The sequence below is a fragment of the Bombina bombina genome, chromosome 5 (genome assembly GCF_027579735.1).
Source record: "Bombina bombina isolate aBomBom1 chromosome 5, aBomBom1.pri, whole genome shotgun sequence".
NCBI classification, from domain to species: domain Eukaryota; kingdom Metazoa; phylum Chordata; class Amphibia; order Anura; family Bombinatoridae; genus Bombina; species Bombina bombina.
Window position 1 is genome coordinate 678,316,354 of NC_069503.1, and position 23,414 is coordinate 678,339,767.

A 23,414-nucleotide genomic window follows, 5' to 3' on the forward strand; every position below is an offset into this window, starting at 1 on the left:
CTCCCCCTCTACCTAGTTGTCGCCATCTTGGGTACTGGCAGCTGTCTGCCAGTACCCAGCTTGTAATAATTTTTTTTTTAAAAAAAAGTCTTATTTACAAATAAATAAAACCCCAATTTTCTGTAGTGTAGCTGCCCCCCCCCACTCATATCCCTCCCCCTCCCAGATCCCTTTCCAAACATTTGCCCCCTCTCCCTCCATCCCTTACAGTTTTCTGTAGTGTAGCGGCCCAAGTCCCACCTGCTCCCGTGCACGCACCTGGAAGGAAGTGGACCAGTGATGGGCCGCAGAGTGGCTCTCTCTGCATTGGTGTCCAAAATAGGGTATTGCACGATGCCTCAATATCAAGGCATTACTGCAATACCCTGAAAGCGCCTGGAAGTGATTAGGATCGCTTCCAGCGCTTGAATCTCCAGAGGACGTGTCAGGCACGTCCTGGGTCATTAACCGACACCCAATGTAGGACGTGCCTGACACGTCCTTGGTCGTTAAGGGGTTAAAAGGGATATGAAACCCAATTTTTTTTCTTCAGTAGCCACATCCCATTTTAAATGGACTTCAAGCAGCCAATTAGGATGCAAGCCCCAAGGCTTGTAAGGGAGTGCTCATCTGGCATGTGCAGCACAATCATGTTGTTATTTCCTTACTCAGTTTAATGAAGTTTACTATCAAATCTTACACGATTTCAGTGAAATTTTAAAAGATTGCAGTAAAACAAAGTGTGACATAAACATTGACAAAGCAGACCGCCTGTTTTTTTGTTTGTTTTTTTCCCCAACATGCAATTGTCAGCAGCTGAAGGATAACAGAGCACTGTAAGCTGATGAAATTTTGAGGTACAATAACTTCCTTTTTTACAGAGAGATGTTCAGGTGATATTCAGCTTTTTACAGTTATGCAGCATCACTATCAAGTGATTTAGCATATGGGTTTTTAGGTCCCTTTAAGTGTGTGTGTGTATATATTATATATATATAATATATATATATATATATATATATATATATATATATATATATATATATATATTTTTTATTATTATTTTTTTTTTTATTAACAACTTTGTAATTTGGTTTCATTATTTTTTTCTGACAGTTAGGGGTTATATAGACCAGTGATTTTTAACCTTTTTTTTGCCGTGGCACACTTTTTTACATTAAAAAATCCTGTGGCACACCACCATCCCAAAATTTAAAAAAAAAAAAAATCACACATTGTAGCCTAATACAGCATATATATATATACACATACTGTATGTATTGTGCTGTGATGCCATGCCTCCTACAAACTACCCCTGCACTGGGAGTAAAAAACAAGCAAAGTTTAAAAAATATGTCACACTGTTGTCAGTCTGCCGTGGCACACCTGAGGATCTCTCAAGGCACACTAGTGTGCCACGGCACACTGGTTGAAAAACACTGATATAGACAACAGATTGGCCCCTCTAAATAAGGGAGAGATTTTACTCTTTAAAAAACACTTACACATGATTACGAATATGTATTTGGAAAGTTCTCACACTTGGCTGGGATGTTATTCTGTTGCAACACTACAGAAAAACCTTGTAATTACAAGGTATTTTAATTATCTTTACATTTTTAATGACCACATATAATACATTTGTTTTCTTGTTTTACCTTTTTATTGATTATTATATTAAAATTTTAAAGGCACAGTGAAAGCAAATCTTGTTTGAAAACAAAGCAATAGTTCCATGAAATATGATGCACACATGAATCACTACACCACATAGAAAGTTTAGGAGCTGAACACGGTTAATGGCTTGCTGGGTCGCAGTCCTTGAGCACGCTGTTTGCAGGGGAGCGGTAAGGTTGCTCTAGCTAAATGACACAGGGACATTCACACAACTGCTGGGATTGTTTAGCTGCGCTAGCTGGGGATATTAACAGATTCAAAGTATGGCATTTTGAGAATTGTATTTCCTGGCACATAATGGACTTCCAATTTCCAGCATCGAACGCAAATAATACAAAATGTAGATGAGGCAGAGGCTGCCCCTATCTATCGCGTTATAAGGCGGCATGAGTAGCACCTTAGTCAATAGTCAAATGATAGTAAAATGCCAAGACCTAGAAAGTGCCAGGGTAGACTTCTGAAGTGCCACTGGCACCCAGGTTTATCAAGTCTTGATCTGATCATTAAAATGTTATTACTATTAAAGGGACATGAAACCCAAACATTTTCTTTCTTGGTTCAGATAGAGAATACAGTTTTAAACAACTTTCTAATTTACTTCTATTATCTAATTAGTTTCATTCTCTTGGTATCATTTGTTGAAGGAGCAGCAATGCACTACTTGTTTCCAACTGAACACATAGATGAGCCAATGACAATCAGTATATATATGCAGCCACCAATCAGCAGCTAGAACCTATGTTCTTTACTGCTTCTAAACTTACCTAGATAAACTTTACAGCAAAGGATAACAAGAGAAGGAAGCTAAATAATAGAAGTAAATTGGAAAGTTGTTTAAAATTGTATATTCTATCTGAATCATGAAAGATACATTTTGGGTTTCATGTCCCTTTAACGACATGCCCCTATCATCCAGTGAGCAACTAATGTGTGCACAACACATGTACTTCCTGTTAGTTTCAATATCAATATAGACATGAAACCCAAATTTTTTTCTCACACGACTTGGATAGAGCATACATTTTTAAAACAAACTTTCCAACAAACTTGTATTATTAAATTTGCTCCATTCTCTTGATACTGGTAAAATTAGCAGCAATTCCCTACTGGGAGCTAGCTGAACACATCAGTAAGCCAATGACAGAAGGCATATATGTGCAGCAGCTAGCTCCCAGCTCCTGAACCTACCTAGGTATACATTTTAACAAAGGATTAAGAAAAATAGGCAAATTAGATAATAGGAATAAATAGGAAAGTTGTTTGAAAGTACAGTATGTTCTATCGAAATCATGAAAGGAAATGTTTGGGTTTCATGTCCCTTTAACATGTTTAACAATGTTATGGATGATTCATAGGTATCTTATGAAGAAGGGTGATGGATTGCATTGTAACTTCATTGGCTGATTTAATATATGTAACTGAGCTTGGAACAAACACACATTTCTTCTCAATGGCAAAGTAAAAATGCCTTTTAAAGTCTGACTGACACTTTTTAAGATCCTAGTGCACAGAAATAAATTCCTAGATACTGGCAAAAAAATTTTTGGAAATCTTTATTGCCACTGGGACCCAGTCCATTGTGTATTTTGTTTGTGTAAATGTCCAGAGTACCTGAAAACCCGTCAAAATGTAGTTTGTTTACTAAATAAGGATTGATTCTGCTACAACAGATATACCATAGCTTTTAATTACAATGTTGCTGTACTCAATAGAATATACAATTTAAGACCTGTTTGTTTACCTGTAAAATAAAAAATAAAAAATCTTGTAACGGTTAAACTTCCAGGAAACAACAAACCAGTTTTATTTCTATATTAGGTAAAAAATATTTTGGTAGAAATCTACATTATACAAAGTAATAAAAAAGTCTTAAAATAGGACAAGCAACGTGGGGGGAACTGCTTTTTTTTGTGGCATATTCACATCTAGCATGCAATGATTTTGAATACGAAAGACTAATCAATGATGATCTAGTGACAGCTGCTACAGTTGTGTTTGTAGGAGCGTTAGTGAAGAACCTCTCAGAATGCTAAAACCTATCTTACCAACTGAAATCAGCTATTCAGTTATAATGTTCGCTTAAAGTGAAGGTCAATTTAGATGAATCGGTGCCCAGTTTTTAATAATCCTATTAAAAACAAGGGCACTTTAATTCATCAAAATTGACATTTCACTCATTTTCTTCAAAAACTTACCTTTTAATCCTGACAGCCGCTCCAGTCCAGCGATTCCCCCGGCCGTCGGAAGCCTCTTTATACGCCAGAACTGACTAATCCGGCTCCCTCAATAACAGCATTTTAGACCCGCAAAGAGGGCTTGCGACGGGCGGAGGCAGCACGTGTCAGGATTAAAAGGTAAGTTTTTAAAGAAAAAGTGAAATGTCAATTTTGATGAATTAAAAGTGCCCTTTTTTTTTTTTTTTTTTTTTTTTTTTAACAGCTTTATTGAACGAAAAGAAAAAAGCCAGTTACAACATGCACATATTAGGTACTAAATTCTGTTACATATTGCACTCAATGTACATATATAGAATTATGCTGTCACATTTCCATACATGTAAATAAAACCAAAACAGTTGTCAACATAAATGCATAACATCAGAATGATATATGTGCTGTAAGTGGTATAGATGAAGTAATTAATGTCATTGCTTCTCCCTTCTTTGCAGAGTTAGTAAAAGACCAGAATCTACCCGCCCTTTCCTGAACGCCTTTTCGGGTATCTTGTCTGAGCTGCTTGATCAGTTATATGCTAAATTCTTGTGTTTATATAAATCTCCCACATTGCTTTCATCTGGGTGTATGTGTCGCTCCTATTATTTTTTTTGTATGCGTATTCTTCCAAATCCAGTAATTGACAAAACTTGTTCTGCCATTGTATCAAGGTAGGGACCTCGTTGCTCTTCCAGTTTCTAGCTACCAGGGATTTCAAACTATTACTGGCTATAAATGTTAGGTTCCTTTTATGACTTGGTAGTTTACTAGGAGTGATATTAAATAACCAGATATTCGGGTCAAGAGGAAGTATCACCTCCACATACCTGAGGTCTCTTTTGCTATCATCTCCCATACCGCTGCCAGCGTGGGACATTGCCACTAAATGTGTGACATATTGCCTGGGGAAGCACCACACCGCCAGCATTTCTCACTGTTGGATGGGAAAATTTTATGGATTTTGGATGGGGTAAAATACCACTGTTGAATAATTTTGAGGTTAATTTCTATTACTTTACTAGAAGCCGAGACCTTAGTAATATCGGAGAACATGCGCAACCTATCTCTATACCGAGTTCCCTTTCCCAGCTATGTAATGCGGTATGTTTGGCGTCGCCTGAAGGATTGAGTAGGTAAGAGAAAGGGTTTTCTTGACGGGTGTTAGAGACTTGCATAACTCCTCAAATGGGGTTAGTGGACGCAAGAGATTTCTTCTGTCGTTGTGTTAAAAGTGCCCTTGTATTTTATAGGATTATTAAAAACCGGGCACCGATTTATCTAAATTGACCTTCACTTTAAAGGGGCAGTATACACAAATTTTCATATAACTGCATGTAATAGACACTACTATAAAGAAGAATATGCACAGGTACTGAACTAAAAATCCAGTATAAAACCAGTTTTAAACTTACTTAGAAGCTCCCACTTTAACACTGTTTATGAGGTTAGGACACCCAGTGAAAGGGGCTGTGAAAACATGAAAACCTCTCCACCATATATGAAAAGACAGGAATCTGTAGACATCAGTATACATCTAAAACTTTGGGGCTTGGTTTGGAGTCTGAAAATCAGCACAATGTAATAAAAAATAAAAAATATATCAAAACTATTTAAATTTATATTAAGATTTTTACAAAAACACTCCCAGATGGTCTATATAAAAGGATCATTTACAAAACATTTCTGCAAAGATAAATCTAGTGTGCAATGTCCCTTTAAGGCTCTTTACTTCTTTTGTGACTTTGAAAAGTTTAAAAAATGAAATGTGTTATGTTGTATTAGAGAGCAAATTTTTATTGCATAAATTTTTGCATGTAACTGTCCACCTCATATGGGTAGAAGGTTTCGCTACATGGGGGACGAGAAATCTGTTCTTTAAGTTATATAAACCGTTCTTGGTGTATGTGGGGAGCTAGCTTGGTGTACGTGTCTAGCAAGTGCACTGAGGAGGAACGTATCTTGTTTTAAAGTTATAAATCAATCCCTTGCATGTGTGTTTATATTGATATGTATAGTTATCAGAAAACAGATCTAGCTGCAGAAGTATATTGGCTTTTCTAATGAATTAATACCTAATCTAATGCACGTTGGCTTTGCTGGCAATGTAACATTGCTGCCATTTACAAAAACACACCATTAACAGGACTGGGCAAACAGTTATATCGAAGCTGTGATATGTTCACAACAATGTCACCTGTACACAAATGTCAGAGCTGCCATCCTAATTCCAATACCTGACCTTACACCATTCTTGCACACAGATATGGGCAGCAAGATGTTAGTATAAGAACTGTTCTTGCACACTTTGCATTGCATTTTCATAATTTGATTTGCCTTATTTTCCTCCAATTTTTCCTGTGCTTTTTTCTCTACCAAATTATGGAATGCAACATTCTACACCGTGATTGCTGCATCACTGCAGGAGCTCATGTATATTTGCCAATACATTCCAGCATTTCTAAGGCAGTGGGGGCAAAAACAGGAAAATTGGACTAATCGAATAATGAATGTACATTGCAAAGTTTGTTTATAAAAAAAGAAATAAAACATTCATCGTGTGTTTAAAAAAAACAAAAAAACTTTGCAATGTACTTTCATTATTTGATTTGCCCTGTTGTTCCTCCAATTTTTCTGGGGTGTTTTTCCCCACTGCCCCAGAAATGCTGGAATGCATTGGCAGATATGCATGAGCCCCTGCCATGATGCAGCAATCACTGTGTAGAATGTTGCATGCTATCATTTATAGGGGAGTGGGGAAAAAAAAAAGCAGGAAAAATTGGAGGAACATAGTGAAAATCAAATAATGAAAATACAATGCAAAGTTTGTTTAAAATAATAAAAAACAAAAAAATTACAATTGTGTGTTTTAAAAAAAACAACTATGTATTTTCATTATTTGATTTAAACTTTGTTCCACTCCAATTTTTCCTATGTTTTTTTCACTACCATAGTAATGATGGCATGCAACATTCTACAAAGTGATTGCTGCATCACTGCCATTGCATTCCAGCATTTCTGGGGCAGTGAAAAAAAAACCAAACACAAAAAACACACACACACACACACAATAAAATTGGAGGAGAATAGGGCAAATCAAATAATGAGGAGAAAAAAAAAATACATACGTGTGTGTGTAAAAATACATACATTGTTTTGTATAAAATGTAGCCATAACATTTCCATAGGCTTTGCTGCTATATATACACACTTGTGGTTTTATACAATATTCTGCATATGCAAGATGGTCTAGCTAGATGGGATATCCTAACATGTCTAGCCAATTTTCACATTATAAAGTAGTTAGGAGTAGTTAGGAGGTTCTTGCTACTAGATTGCATACATAGTTCCTTTGCACACAATCTTTATAAACTGGCTCTACACAGTAATATGTATATAAGTTAAACATTGTGAGCCATGTCATACATGTCCCTAGGTATGCCATTTATTTGAGACAATGATGATAGATATTAGGCCCTACAGACAATGCTTAGGTTATAATACTGATGATAGAATATCTGTGATCAACTGTCATATAATGTTTTATTGCAGAACCTGTTGACAGAGTAGTTGTATGTATTGATATAGTTTGAGTACCGTAATGATTTATGTTGCCAATTGTTTTCAGTTTAGGAATAACCATACAATTCTTGACATATGATTAAAAAAATTCTAGCTTCTCTTCAAAATTACTTGAAGACTACAAATACCATAGCTAAATGTTTAACCTTGTTTGAGGGGGGGGGGGGTATAATATGGTCACCCCAGCCATGAGTTGGGAGGCCATCAGCCTTTTGATAATTTCCATGACTTGCTAACAACTTACATAAAGAATGTTAAATAAATCTATATCTATCTTGCATATCAGCTATGGCAGGAACTTCACTACAGCAAATCATAAATATTTTAAAAAGCAAACCTTAAATATAATGGATGTTACACTTCAGCACAAACCGTATAATATTCTTATTTATGTTGTTTATACAGAATATGTATATGGACTTGACATATGATCAAAACATAGGAGCCGGCAAAAAAAAAAAAAAAAAACAGGGGACTCAAGGCAACTAAGAAGCAGTGATTTAACTCCTTTATTGCCACAACACACAAAGCATGCAATTTGATAGACAGCTGTCAACTCATCCAGCTGCGGCCCCATGCACTAGATTTTGTGGCCCCCAAAAAAGCAGAACCAAGAATCTATGTTTGGGGATTTATGGTGGGTGGGCAAAAATATGACCCTTGGGAGAACAGCAGGTGGAGGATACCCTGCATCCTTACCTAAATCTGGCCCTGAGCCACTGGAAATTTACAGGAAATATATTATTTGTGTGTGCTCCCATGTGTTAGGAAGATGACCATCACTGATGTATGCTGTCTGTATCAACAACAAGCATGGGGGGTGAAGCGAAAGATTGGAAGGAGTCTAGCTAATATACCAGACTCAGTGGCCTTTAGGAAGCAATGTGCGGCTATGCCAGCAGAGGGCAAAATAATTGAATAAATAAAATTTATATATATATTAAATGGATAGAGAGATAGATAGAGATGAATATATATATATATATATATATATATATATATATATATATATATATATATATATATATATATCTCATTCTATACAATTCATTAGAGTATGTAATTTTATTATTATTGACCCTGTGTCATTGTGTGTTTAATTGTTGCAAAGGAGTGAAAACACACAGAAAAGTGGTTCAGAACCTGCAGAGAACTGCTAGTGCTGATGATGTGAGCAACATTCTTCAGGGTGTTTAACCCCTTTGCAGGGGTTTAAAACTTAGTAGCATAGGGACAGTAGTCGTAAAATGAAACGCTCAAACAAAATTAGAGCATGCAATTTTTATGGCCCTTTTAAAATAAAAATCTTTGAAAATTCACAAAAATAACTAAATCCATATTGGTTTTCAACAGTGAGATGTCACCAATAGGAAGATAATTTTGATTCGTGTTAAAGGGACAGTATAATATAAAATAGTTTTACCCTTAACGAGTTTCCAATTCCTTTTTTTTACCAGCTGCAGAGTATAAAGTGTATGAGATTTGCTTTTTTTAAGGCTTATTTGTGTTTATGAATTAGCTGGTTTTGTGTTTTGAAGCTACAACCTAATAAAATGGGTTCAGCTTGTAGGTATAATCAGATCATTACTTTATCACATTGTATACATATACCCGCCTCTTTATCTTATATCTGTTCATAAACCAATGACCAATACTTGGAGAGAACAATGGAAAATAAACATTTTATTACCTTATCTCTTCTATAACCCACTGGGGGTGTATTTTCTATGTGTTCAGGCACAGGGGGGTTATTTAAAGGACCAGTCAACACTGCATATAACCAAAACCAAAATAAAATGTACAATTGCATAGCTGATTAAATGCATAATGTATATGGGTACTCAAATGAAAAACACTGAATGGAAAATTAAGAGAAAAGCTTGCTTTTATCCTTTCTGTATTAAAAATGGCTCTGTGGCTTGCCTGCCCACGTCTAGAGGAGGATGGGCTTACTGTGACTGACAACTTCTTGAAGCCAAATCGGATGTTAGCTAATTTCCATTATTTTTTTCAAAGTGCGCATGCGGGCACTCACAAGACCTACCGCGCGCGTGCACTTCACCCCCACTCTTGAGTGCATGTGAAATCCCTCCCCCCTCGCGAGCACCATTACTTTTACAGGAATTCAGAGTAAGAAATTGAACATAAGGCACAGGGAGACCATACGCCCTCCAATGTCTCCGCTCACAAGGTTTTTAAATGAGCTGTACAGAGCATAATACATGTCAGATGAATAACAGACCTTCAGGCATGTTTGTGGATCCCTATATAACCTGTGTATTCTTTAAAGTTTTTTTTAATTTATGGTATGCCCAGGGACAAATTTTTCTTTAGGAAAGGTAGGCAGTAGGATTCCTTTTTTTTTCCGGTTGATATCTGTCTAACAATAAACAAACTGCAAATAAAAGTTCCTGCTCTGAGAGGTTGACAGCCACACACACGCTCTGTATTCTTCTTCTCTAGCACGCAGGCGCTCTTATGCTTCTGTGGACAGTGCACAATCTTTTATGTGCACTGTTCCACCAAAGAAGCACAGTCCCGCTGTGCCAGTGATGTCACGTGTGACGTCACCACTTCCGGTTTCGCATGCGCAGAGGCAGAAAAATGCATATACGTATATGCATTTTTCATTTGGCAACCACACCCACGTGACACAGGAGGACGGGGAAAGCTTAAAAAAATTAAAAACGATCGTTTTCAGTGATTAAGAGATGCAACTTCCACAGGTACAGCTCTACATACTTTATTGTATATTGTGAACGCATTTATGATGGTATCCTGTATTGTTGACTGGTCCTTTAAGATTTAGCACAAAACAATGCTAAATTTAAGACAATAGATAATAAACAGTCACAGTCATGTGATCAGGGGGCTGGAAGATACAAGGTAATCACAGAGGTAAAAAGTATATTAATATAACTGTGTTGGTTATGCAAAACTGGGGAATGGGTAATAAAGGGATCATCTATCTTTTAAAACAATAACAATTCTATGGTAGACTGTCCCTTTAACACAGCTTGGCCTTGAGGCCAAAAACTTTCAGGAGGGGTAGGGATACCACAGGCTAAATAAACTATTTCAAATTCTAATATAAGGCTAATGAAAATACTTGTAAACAATTTAATACACTCCAGCAGGTAAAGTGGATAATTGGGAACAAATTAAAGGGGCAAACTTTTTTTTTAGTAAACTGTCCCTTTAAACTTAAAATCCTTTAACTACGCTTTAAGGAAAAAAAACAAAAAAAAAAACTTTCCAAACTGGGTTAATTTACAAGCAAGATAACGCGTAAAAGCAAAAATTAACGAGTGGCCTGTCAGGGACATAGATAGCATTAGACATGCAGGCCACACTGTCAAACCACACTAGCATCAAAATAACAACCAAGGGTTGCACACACGGATTTCAGATTGTGAATGTGTAAAAAAAAAAAAAAAAAAGGGGGAGGTGGTTATTAATTTCTATTATCTAATCCAGACTCGTAATACAAATACCAAGAGTTTTGCAAATCCAATGATGATAATAAATAGTCTTTCTACATAGCAAGGAGGGTCCTTCTGCTATTTTTATCTGTAAAGCTTATATCACAAAGAGTGATATCTCAAACTTTGTTATAAAGAATGTAATTACAAAAGTGACACTTGACATCTTGCACGACACGTGAGCATCAGATTCCTTCACCAGAACTCCTCTCAAGCATAGCAAATACCATTGCAGAACCTGGTACAATATTATACTGCACAGCATTTTGTCAGTGTAGCACACAGCTGCTTACACTAGACCTACTGATGTCAGCAGGATTCCCAGGGAAATCTAGGTATCCTGACAGTGAGCTGGCACATTTTCATGTCATGCATGGTTAAAGTTTCACACACTTGTGCAGCACACAAGCACATATTTTACCTCAGTTTGTGCTTCAAACAATTTTCCACTGCTATTAACATGTGTTTCATCAAAAGCCCTGAGAATTTACAACATATGCTGCATGTGTGATGACTTGGTTTATCATGTCCAATACAAGAATGTTACAGCTGTTCCACTGATATGAATGAAGCTATAAAGGGGGCCAAGCCCAAAAGTGACCAGTTGCTATATTTAAGCACTTTTTGCAGACAAATGCCAAGAAGAATTTATTTTTTTAAATAAAAGTATAAATTCCCTGAAAATGAACACGCTAATTGTGAAAATATATTTTACATTCTTGACCATAATGTGTAAAAATACCACTAATGGTCACTAGATAGGAAGAAAATAGCTACTGTAATTAGTTGGAAAAAGACAGTATCCAGCTAATTAAACATTAGTTTGCAGAGAGATAGATAGATAGATAGATAGATAGATAGATAGATAGATAGATAGATAGATAGATAGATAGATAGATAGATAACATAATTTATGTAAGAACTTACCTGATAAATTCATTTCTTTCATATTAACAAGAGTCCATGAGCTAGTGACGTATGGGATATACATTCCTACCAGGAGGGGCAAAGTTTCCCAAACCTTAAAATGCCTATAAATACACCCCTCACCACACCCACAAATCAGTTTAACGAATAGCCAAGAAGTGGGGTGATAAGAAAAAAAGTGCGAAGCATATAAAATAAGGAATTGGAATAATTGTGCTTTATACAAAAAAATCATAACCACCACAAAAAAGGGTGGGCCTCATGGACTCTTGTTAATATGAAAGAAATGAATTTATCAGGTAAGTTCTTACATAAATTATGTTTTCTTTCATGTAATTAACAAGAGTCCATGAGCTAGTGACGTATGGGATAATGACTACCCAAGATGTGGATCTTTCCACACAAGAGTCACTAGAGAGGGAGGGATAAAATAAAGACAGCCAATGCCTGCTGAAAATAATCCACACCCAAAATAAAGTTTAACAAAAAACATAAGCAGAAGATTCAAACTGAAATCGCTGCCTGAAGAACTTTTCTACCAAAAACTGCTTCAGAAGAAGAAAATACATCAAAATGGTAGAATTTAGTAAAAGTATGCAAAGAGGACCAAGTTGCTGCTTTGCAGATCTGGTCAACCGAAGCTTCATTCCTAAACGCCCAGGAAGTAGATACTGACCTAGTAGAATGAGCTGTAATTCTCTGAGGCGGAATTTTACCCGACTCAACATAGGCAAGATGAATTAAAGATTTCAACCAAGATGCCAAAGAAATGGCAGAAGCTTTCTGGCCTTTCCTAGAACCGGAAAAGATAACAAATAGACTAGAAGTCTTACGGAAAGATTTCGTAGCTTCAACATAATATTTCAAAGCTCTAACAACATCCAAAGAATGCAATGATTTCTCCTTAGAATTCTTAGGATTAGGACATAATGAAGGAACCACAATTTCTCTACTAATGTTGTTGGAATTCACAACTTTAGGTAAAAATTCAAAAGAAGTTCGCAACACCGCCTTATCCTGATGAAAAATCAGAAAAGGAGACTCACACGAAAGAGCAGAAAATTCAGAAACTCTTCTAGCAGAAGAGATGGCCAAAAGGAACAAAACTTTCCAAGAAAGTAATTTAATGTCCAATGAATGCATAGGTTCAAACGGAGGAGCTTGAAGAGCTCCCAGAACCAAATTCAAACTCCAAGGAGGAGAAATTGACTTAATGACAGGTTTTATACGAACCAAAGCTTGTACAAAACAATGAATATCAGGAAGAATAGCAATCTTTCTGTGAAAAAGAACAGAAAGAGCGGAGATTTGTCCTTTCAAAGAACTCGCGGACAAACCCTTATCTAAACCATCCTGAAGAAACTGTAAAATCCTCGGTATTCTAAAAGAATGCCAAGAAAAATGATGAGAAAGACACCAAGAAATATAAGTCTTCCAGACTCTATAATATATCTCTCGAGATACAGATTTACGAGCCTGTAACATAGTATTAATCACGGAGTCAGAGAAACCTCTATGACCAAGAATCAAGCGTTCAATCTCCATACCTTTAAATTTAAGGATTTCAGATCCGGATGGAAAAAAGGACCTTGAGACAGAAGGTCTGGTCTTAACGGAAGAGTCCATGGTTGGCAAGATGCCATCCGGACAAGATCCGCATACCAAAACCTGTGAGGCCATGCCGGAGCTATTAGCAGAACAAACGAGCATTCCCTCAGAATCTTGGAGATTACTCTTGGAAGAAGAACTAGAGGCGGAAAGATATAGGCAGGATGATACTTCCAAGGAAGTGATAATGCATCCACTGCCTCCGCCCGAGGATCCCGGGATCTGGACAGATACCTGGGAAGTTTCTTGTTTAGATGAGAGGCCATCAGATCTATCTCTGGGAACCCCCACATTTGAACAATCTGAAGAAATACCTCTGGGTGAAGAGACCATTCGCCCGGATGCAACGTTTGGCGACTGAGATAATCCGCTTCCCAATTGTCTACACCTGGGATATGAACCGCAGAGATTAGACAGGAGCTGGATTCCGCCCAAACCAAAATTCGAGATACTTCTTTCATAGCCAGAGGACTGTGAGTCCCTCCTTGATGATTGATGTATGCCACAGTTGTGACATTGTCTGTCTGAAAACAAATGAACGATTCTCTCTTCAGAAGAGGCCAAAACTGAAGAGCTCTGAAAACTGCACGGAGTTCCAAGATATTGATCGGTAATCTCACCTCCTGAGATTCCCAAACTCCTTGTGCCGTCAGAGATCCCCACACAGCTCCCCAACCTGTGAGACTTGCATCTGTTGAAATTACAGTCCAGGTCGGAAGAACAAAAGAAGCCCCCTGAATTAAACGATGGTGATCTGTCCACCACGTTAGAGAGTGCCGAACAATCGGTTTTAAAGATATTAATTGATATATCTTCGTGTAATCCCTGCACCATTGGTTCAGCATACAGAGCTGAAGAGGTCGCATGTGAAAACGAGCAAAGGGGATCGCGTCCGATGCAGCAGTCATAAGACCTAGAATTTCCATGCATAAGGCTACCGAAGGGAATGATTGAGACTGAAGGTTTCGACAGGCTGTAATCAATTTTAGACGTCTCTTGTCTGTTAAAGACAAAGTCATGGACACTGAATCTATCTGGAAACCCAGAAAGGTTACCCTTGTTTGAGGAATCAAAGAACTTTTTGGTAAATTGATCCTCCAACCATGATCTTGAAGAAACAACACAAGTCGATTCGTATGAGACTCTGCTAAATGTAAAGACGGAGCAAGTACCAAGATATCGTCCAAATAAGGAAATACCACAATACCCTGTTCTCTGATTACAGACAGAAGGGCACCGAGAATCTTTGTGAAAATTCTTGGAGCTGTAGCAAGGCCAAACGGTAGAGCCACAAATTGATAATGCTTGTCTAGAAAAGAGAATCTCAGGAACTGATAATGATCTGGATGAATCGGAATATGCAGATATGCATCCTGTAAATCTATTGTGGACATATAATTCCCTTGCTGAACAAAAGGCAATATAGTCCTTACAGTTACCATCTTGAACGTTGGTATCCTTACATAACGATTCAATAATTTTAGATCCAGAACTGGTCTGAAGGAATTCTCCTTCTTTGGTACAATGAAGAGATTTGAATAAAACCCCATCCCCTGTTCCGGAATTGGAACTGGCATAATTACTCCAGCCAACTCTAAATCTGAAACACAATTCAGAAATGCTTGAGCTTTCACTGGATTTACTGGGACATGGGAAAGAAAAAATCTCTTTGCAGGAGGTCTCATCTTGAAACCAATTCTGTACCCTTCTGAAACAATGTTCTGAATCCAAAGATTGTGAACAGAATTGATCCAAATTTCTTTGAAAAAACGTAACCTGCCCCCTACCAGCTGAACTGGAATGAGGGCCGTACCTTCATGTGAACTTAGAAGCAGGCTTTGCCTTTCTAGCAGGCTTGGATTTATTCCAGACTGGAGATGGTTTCCAAACTGAAACTGCTCCTGAGGACGAAGGATCAGGCTTTTGTTCTTTGTTGAAACGAAAGGAACGAAAACGATTGTTAGCCCTGTTTTTACCTTTAGACTTTTTATCCTGTGGTAAAAAAGTTCCTTTCCCACCAGTAACAGTTGAAATAATAGAATCCAACTGAGAACCAAATAATTTGTTTCCCTGGAAAGAAATGGAAAGTAGAGTTGATTTAGAAGCCATATCAGCATTCCAAGTCTTAAGCCATAAAGCTCTTCTGGCTAAGATAGCCAGAGACATAAATCTAACATCAACTCTAATAATATCAAAAATGGCATCACAGATGAAATTATTAGCATGCTGGAGAAGAATAATAATATCATGAGAATCACGATTTGTTACTTGTTGCGCTAGAGTTTCCAACCAAAAAGTTGAAGCTGCAGCAACATCAGCCAATGATATAGCAGGTCTAAGAAGATTACCTGAACATAGATAAGCTTTTCTTAGAAAAGATTCAATTTTTCTATCTAAAGGATCCTTAAACGAGGTACCATCTGATGTAGGAATGGTAGTACGTTTAGCAAGGGTAGAAATAGCCCCATCAACTTTAGGGATTTTGTCCCAAAATTCTAACCTGTCAGGCGGAACAGGATATAATTGCTTAAAACGTTTAGAAGGAGTAAATGAATTACCCAATCTATCCCATTCCTTAGCAATTACTGCAGAAATAGCATTAGGAACAGGAAAGACTTCTGGAATAACCGCAGGAGCTTTAAAAACCTTATCCAAACGTATAGAATTAGTATCAAGAGGACTAGAATCCTCTATTTCTAAAGCAATTAGTACTTCTTTAAGTAAAGAGCGAATAAATTCCATCTTAAATAAATATGAAGATTTATCAGCATCAATCTCTGAGACAGAATCCTCTGAACCAGAAGAGTCCAAAGAGTCAGAATGATGGTGTTCATTTAAAAATTCATCTGTAGAGAGAGAAGATTTAAAAGACTTTTTACGTTTACTAGAAGGAGAAATAACAGACAAAGCCTTCTTTATAGATTCAGAAACAAAATCTCTTATGTTATCAGGAACATTCTGCACCTTAGATGTTGAGGGAACTGCAACAGGCAATGGTACATCACTAAAGGAAATATTATCTGCATTAACAAGTTTGTCATGACATTTAATACAAACAACAGCTGGAGGAATAGCTACCAAAAGTTTACAGCAGATACACTTAGCTTTGGTAGATCCAGCAGGCAGAGGTTTTCCTGTAGTATCTTCTGGCTCAGATGCAACGTGAGACATCTTGCAATATGTAAGAGAAAAAACAACATATAAAGCAAAATAGATCAAATTCCTTATAAGACAGTTTCAGGAATGGGAAAAAAATGCCAAACATCAAGCTTCTAGCAACCAGAAGCAAATGAAAAATGAGACTGAAATAATGTGGAAACAAAGGCGACGCCCATATTTTTTGGCGCCAAATAAAACGCCCACATTATTTGGCGCCTAAATGCTTTTGGCGCCAAAAATGATGCCACATCCGGAACGCCGACATTTTTGGCGCAAAATAACGTCAAAAATGATGCAACTTCCGGCGACACGTATGACGCCGGAAACGGAAATGAATTTTTGCGCCAAAAAAGTCCACGCCAAGAATGACGCAATAAAATGAAGCATTTTCAGCCCCCGCGAGCCTAACAGCCCACAGGGAAAAAAGTCAAATTTTTGAGGTAAGAAAATATATGATAATTAAAGCATAATCCCAAATATGAAACTGACTGTCTGGAAATAAGGAAAGTTGAACATTCTGAGTCAAGGCAAATAAATGTTTGAATACATATATTTAGAACTTTATAAATAAAGTGCCCAACCATAGCTTAGAGTGTCACAGAAAATAAGACTTACTTACCCCAGGACACTCATCTACATGTTTGTAGAAAGCCAAACCAGTACTGAAACGAGAATCAGTAGAGGAAATGGTAAATATAAGAGTATATCGTCGATCTGAAAAGGGAGGTAAGAGATGAATCTCTACGACCGATAACAGAGAACCTTATGAAATAGACCCCGTAGAAGGAGATCACTGCATTCAATAGGCAATACTCTCCTCACATCCCTCTGACATTCACTGCACGCTGAGAGGAAAACCGGGCTCCAACTTGCTGCGGAGCGCATATCAACGTAGAATCTAGCACAAACTTACTTCACCACCTCCATCGGAGGCAAAGTTTGTAAAACTGATTGATTTGTGGGTGTGGTGAGGGGTGTATTTATAGGCATTTTAAGGTTTGGGAAACTTTGCCCCTCCTGGTAGGAATGTATATCCCATACGTCACTAGCTCATGGACTCTTGTTAATTACATGAAAGAAATGCTGCTTTATGGGAAATAGAACATATACAGTTCTAACTAATGATGGATCTTTAACAGTTAATACATGATAGATATAACTTGTATGTATACTATTCAAAGTAAAGATTGGCCTTAGAATAATATATAGATACATTATTACAATTGTTGTTTAAGTACTGAATACATAACTGTAAAGGTTTATAAAGTACTCTAGTTTCTGTAACTTGTCTTCTGTTTATCTCTCTTTTGCTGAAAACAATCATTTGTTGAAAAGCATACCTAGGTAAACCCAGGAGGTGGGAGCTAGCTGCAATATATGCCTTTTGTCATTAGCTTACTGATGTGTTCAGCTAGTTCACATCAGTGAAGTGCTGCTACTTCAACAAAATTGGTAAAAGAAGCAAACTGGAAAATTGTTTAAAAAATGAATGCTCTTTCTAAATCACGAACATAGTTTTTTTAGGTTTCATGTATCTTTATGTTAAAAAACTGAGGCACTGATTACTTTATAGAAACTCCATGGAATTTAGAAAACCATCAAATTGTCATTGTTAAAGTATGGGAAAGGGGGACAAAATAAAAAGTAGCAGTATACTTTCATTTAAATATCACAACTCGTGTGTATGTTTATATACAAAATGTTGTGGTGCAATAGAAATAAATGATAAAACAAATGTTCAAGCCATTTTGTCTTCCCACATTAACATACAAAACACTAGAAATCATAGTTTGTAAAGAAAAAGACTGAGGACAAAGTGTGTAAAGATTAAAGTTGATCAGATTTCATGAGCAAACACAAGTGGATGAATGCCCAATTGTATGTAGATTCACATGCATCCTAAAAACATAGCTGCAACAGTTATTTTGGTCGCAGAAGGATTCTATTATCAAAATATTTTTACATTTATAATTTTGTTGCCATATAAGAACAGACAAGATCCGAATGAAGAGATGGAATTTGACTTTCTCCACTCACCTTTACAAACGCTACTGGGAAAACATACTTGGGCACTAAATTACAGATCCTTGTTGATAGAATGCCTGGGTACTCAATATGTTAATAATAATCAATGACAAAAACCATCTGCCAAATCAAGCTTTCACCACACTTGTGCATAATTGCGTTATAATAAAAATATTATAGGACAAATTCTTAAAGGGACAGTCTAGTCAAAATTAAACTTTCATGATTCAGATAGGGCATGCAATTATAAACAACTTTCCAATTTACTTCTATTATCTAATTTGCTCAATTCTTTAGATATCCTTTGTTGAAGAAATAACAATGCACATGTGTGAGCCAATCACACAAGGCCTCTAGGTGCAGCAACCAATCAGCAGCTACTGAGCATATCTAGATATGCTTTTCAGCAAGTGATATCAAGAGAATGAAGCAAATTAGATAATAGAAGTAAATTAGAAAGTTGTTTAAAATGACATGCTCTTTCTAAATCACGAAAGAAAAAAAATTGTCTTTCATGTCCCTTTAAGCAAGGGAAAAAAAAAAAATTATATATATATATATATATATATATATATATATATATATATATATATATATATATATATATATATATATTTGTATTGAAGATATGGCCAATACAAGATACAATTGTGAAGTATTTAATGGGTAACCAAAGAAACAATGCAACTTCCAAGGTCATTTGTTCAAGCAAATATGTTTACAAAAGAAACAAACCAGTCACCCAGTTTCAGCTAAAAACAAATAGAAGTAAGCAGCAAAATGTATTGTGTACTCTTTAAAGACTAATATCTGTTCTCAGTTTGCATATAAAGTTTCAGATTGCAAAACATTCTTTTAGAAAAAGCGAATATATTGAAATCAATTTATATGTATAAGTATACCCATATAGTTACACAATGACACTAATACAGAAACAACATGTAACAAAAGAGAGAATTTAATATTTCCATTTGAAAATATCTGAAACAGTGCACAAAGCACATTATTTACATGATAGGTTTCTTTGATTTTGATCAACTGTATGTTTACATACCACAAGAAAGCTGTTCTATTATTCGCTACAATTAACTTAATACCTATAAATGATGACAGCTTCTTCCACCTTGTTTTTATGTTGCAACAGGCATAAAATCAACCTTTACAGAAAACATCAAAACAAATTGGACATCTACACTTTTTTTTTTTTTTTTTAAACTACACATAGAATATTTTATAACACTTAAAAAATATTTAACATTTTTAAACAGGAATATGCAATCAACTATAACAAGACAAGCAAGGTTTCCTTTCTTCAGGTGAAATGCACGTTCTCTCTATTCATTCCTAGATTCACCATAGAACATTATTAGTTATTCGTCTGGAATTATGTAAAGCACACACCTGAAACCATCTCTCTATGCCCACATACAACCGGAAATGCTTCATTACCACATACGGCCAAGCCAGGTACATTGAAAATGGACAACCCACCAATGGTAATAAGTATAACAGGGATAAAACACTGATGCAATGTCACTAGGACTGAACGATACTACAATCTTTGTAAAGAATGAGAAATACGTTTGATTAACCAATCTGATAACTGACCACTTTGTTCTCCGTGACAGTTAACCAAGATGTCCAACACTAGTCTAAGTGTTGCAGAGCAGCCGGGATTTCAGAATATCTATGCTTGTTACTCAAACCTATGCATAAGATTTCATATATAGTAAATCTGATTATTGTTTGTAACCAGTCTTTATATTACACATGCTGCCAGGTATTGTTCATTATGGACAGCTGGAAAGTAGTAGACAGTGTTACTGTCAGAGAGAAAGTGCAGCCACGCCTCCACACCAAGCTCTGCTTGCAACATGTCACACATTCTCCTGCTTATGCCAGAGAGATATGAATCATTACCCCTATATCTAAATGCCAGTAGAACCCCATCCTTGCACACAACGACTACCAAGCTCGGGGCCCACATTCTACATGTCGTTCTTTTATACAGACAGGCACGCCCCCTCTTTCTACCACCAGAATACCACCCAAGCCCCCTGCTCTGACACTAATGTATGAATCATGCCACCGTGCCTTGTCGCGCAGGATCCACCAATGATCTGTTCGCAGAGAAATCTGACCATATCTACCTGAAGCCTCCCCAGCTTCAAGGGAATTAATGCAAATATCAATTACAGGTATTCCCTGCCTTACACTATGAAACTGAGACAATCTAATCTAGCGAGCTTTTAATGAATCAACTGCGTAAAGTAAGAGATTGGATACATTTGGCTCAGTGGAGAATCATTTGCATGAGGTATTATCAGACAGACTAACAACACAGGTGAATCCCACTTACCTGCATAGAAGCGGATGAGGCAGCCAATCTCTGGTTCCATACCCTCCTCCTGCACTCTGCAAAGGTCCCTAAAGCCCAGCTGGAAGAGGTAGTCGTTCTGGATGTGCAGGGGATTCTCGTGTGGTTCCAGCCTACGGCTACTCTCCCCGTGTAACTGTACGTACAGAGAGACTGGCAGATCCCCCCGGCTCTGCTTTTGGGCCTGCAGCGGCCGGGCAGATACCACCACGGCCTGGGCATGGGGTGAGGGCGGGGGCTCGCCGGACAGCTCCTCCAGGGAAGAGGACGAGCTGGAGCTGGGGGCCCCGCAATGAAAAAGCTCAAGTCCCTGACACATAGTTGGGCTCATACTGTCACAGTCAGTGCTGGGTGCCTCCTCCGTTGTCCCATTGATTTCTGCAGGCTGCCAACACTCCATACCTCCGTTGCCAAGCTCCTCATGCCGGGGTGTGCCCAAGCAGGGGCAACTTTCGCTGGTGGCATCCTGCAGCCGCACTACTCTGGAATAACTCGCACCCGGTCGAAGCAGACGTGCGGCCACATCACTGGCAGTGCTGTCCAGAGTGCAGAGCACCGGGCGCAGGCAGGGGGAGGCGTGCCGCTCGTATAAATGCACGCAGCCCCGGCGCAGCTCCGATCGGACCCACTCCCGGTCCTGAGGCTGTAGCTGAACCCACTGTTTGTGTTTAAGAAGCGTTTTCCGATCTAGGCTACGGGTACCGGGCCCCAGGGCAGCCGAAGCTGAAGGGGCCAGCAGAGGGTTGGCGGACACATTCCTCCGGAGCCGAGGCTTCCTCCGCTGCTGCAGCTTAGATCCTGACGGCTGCCCTGTACAGCTAGCCGGGGGCAGAAGGAGGGCAGCCGAGCTCCCGTCCGGGTGCCTCTTGTCCCCGGCCACCGCCGGCTCCATGAATGTGAGTAACAAGGCGCAGAAGACAGAGAATCTCTATGCAGGGATGCCAAGCATTCTAGTAGCAGGCTCTGCGCTGCGCCATCATGTCGGTGATGTTGATGCTCTGCCTCTCACAGACAGACCCCGCCACTCCAAACACGGGAGGGTGTGTAACAGCTCATGAATATTAACAGCCTGGGCAAGCGGTGGGCACAACGTCTGATTGCAGCAAAACACAGCTCATGACTATTAATTAGATGACAACATGGGGAGTTCTAGAGAAACTCCCCAAAGCAAGAGCTCAGAACACCTCCAACTCTGGGCGGCTTCTTGTCGCTGTGCATCATGGGAATCGTAGTTCACTCAACTGGGGCCCTGTAGTGTTTGGGAATTTGTGGGTGGGGCAAATTAGAGATTATTGAGTGAATGCTGAGGTATGTCATTGGGCTGTGCCAGGCAGGCTGGGTAGCTAGGCCGTTTGTCACATGTCCTGACCGTTACAGCTAAAAAGCTGTCATAAACTGATTCATCTTTATTGCGATGGAAGCTCTTTTATCAGCAAGTACACTAATGCTGGAGGACTTGAAGTTTGTAGCAAAATAAGGCTCTACACCACATTATATTGCTCTGCTATTCATATACTATTCATAATATTGTATTGAGCCCTCACCTCATTTATGTATTACAACTTTACAATCAACATCATAATTGACCACACCAAAACTAACGTTTTACCCACTTTTTTCTCTCTCAAGTGAAATGCACGGTACCAGTCAGAGCTACAATATCTAGTTTTCCAATAAAAACGTAAACGCAACTATATCAAGTTATAGCACGAAACAAACGTCTACGTGTAATTGTGAGATATATGTACAGGAAGAACTATAAACACGTTGTTTAACTATGTTGCATGGAAAAATACTGAATTCTCCTACCATAACTGAATGAAGATAAAAGAATGTTTTTATTGCCTTGCTATCTATGGCAGATGTAATAAATGTGATAGAACATTCCAGATGGCAAAGTGTTAGGTAATATATTTTTTGTTTTAACACATAATAAAAGTGATAAAGCATGTTCTAAAACAATGTACAAAGTTAAAATAAATATGCAACAAAATAATTATATAAACATTAAAATTGACCAGTTTAATGATAAAAAAGGGGAGGATTCATAAGCCAAAATACAAAGTAGTGTTCTCAAAAAAAGTTTGTCAGGCAGGTGGCATTATGAAGTAGCCAGGTGGGGGAAGTATAATACTTAGCAATATTATAATATTTTCTGTTATTTATAAATATTTCATAAAGGACCATAATAGTTGGAAAATTACACGCTCTAATATGTTAGAGCATGTACTTTTAAGACTAGTGACCACACTACTAGGGGCTCGATTTATCAAGCCCTTCACCTACCTATGACTGCAGGTTCTCACAAGAGAACCTGCAGTCATTATTTATCAAGCAGTGGTCATCACCTCTTAGGTGGAGAATTTCAATCTCCCTGGTCTCGTCTGA

General features: G+C 37.8%; 1 protein-coding gene across 1 annotated transcript in view; it reads right to left on the minus strand.

The window, feature by feature from the left end:
- The window catches only part of PHLPP1 (PH domain and leucine rich repeat protein phosphatase 1), a 533,157-nt gene extending 511,095 nt beyond the window's left edge, over positions 1-22,062 (minus strand). The window contains exon 1 of the mRNA XM_053714638.1: positions 21,009-22,062. Coding sequence (XP_053570613.1) covers positions 21,009-21,918 — 910 coding nt within the window. The 5' untranslated portion in view covers positions 21,919-22,062. The remainder of the gene's footprint in view (positions 1-21,008) is intronic.
- Positions 22,063-23,414: the final 1,352 nt, after the last annotated feature.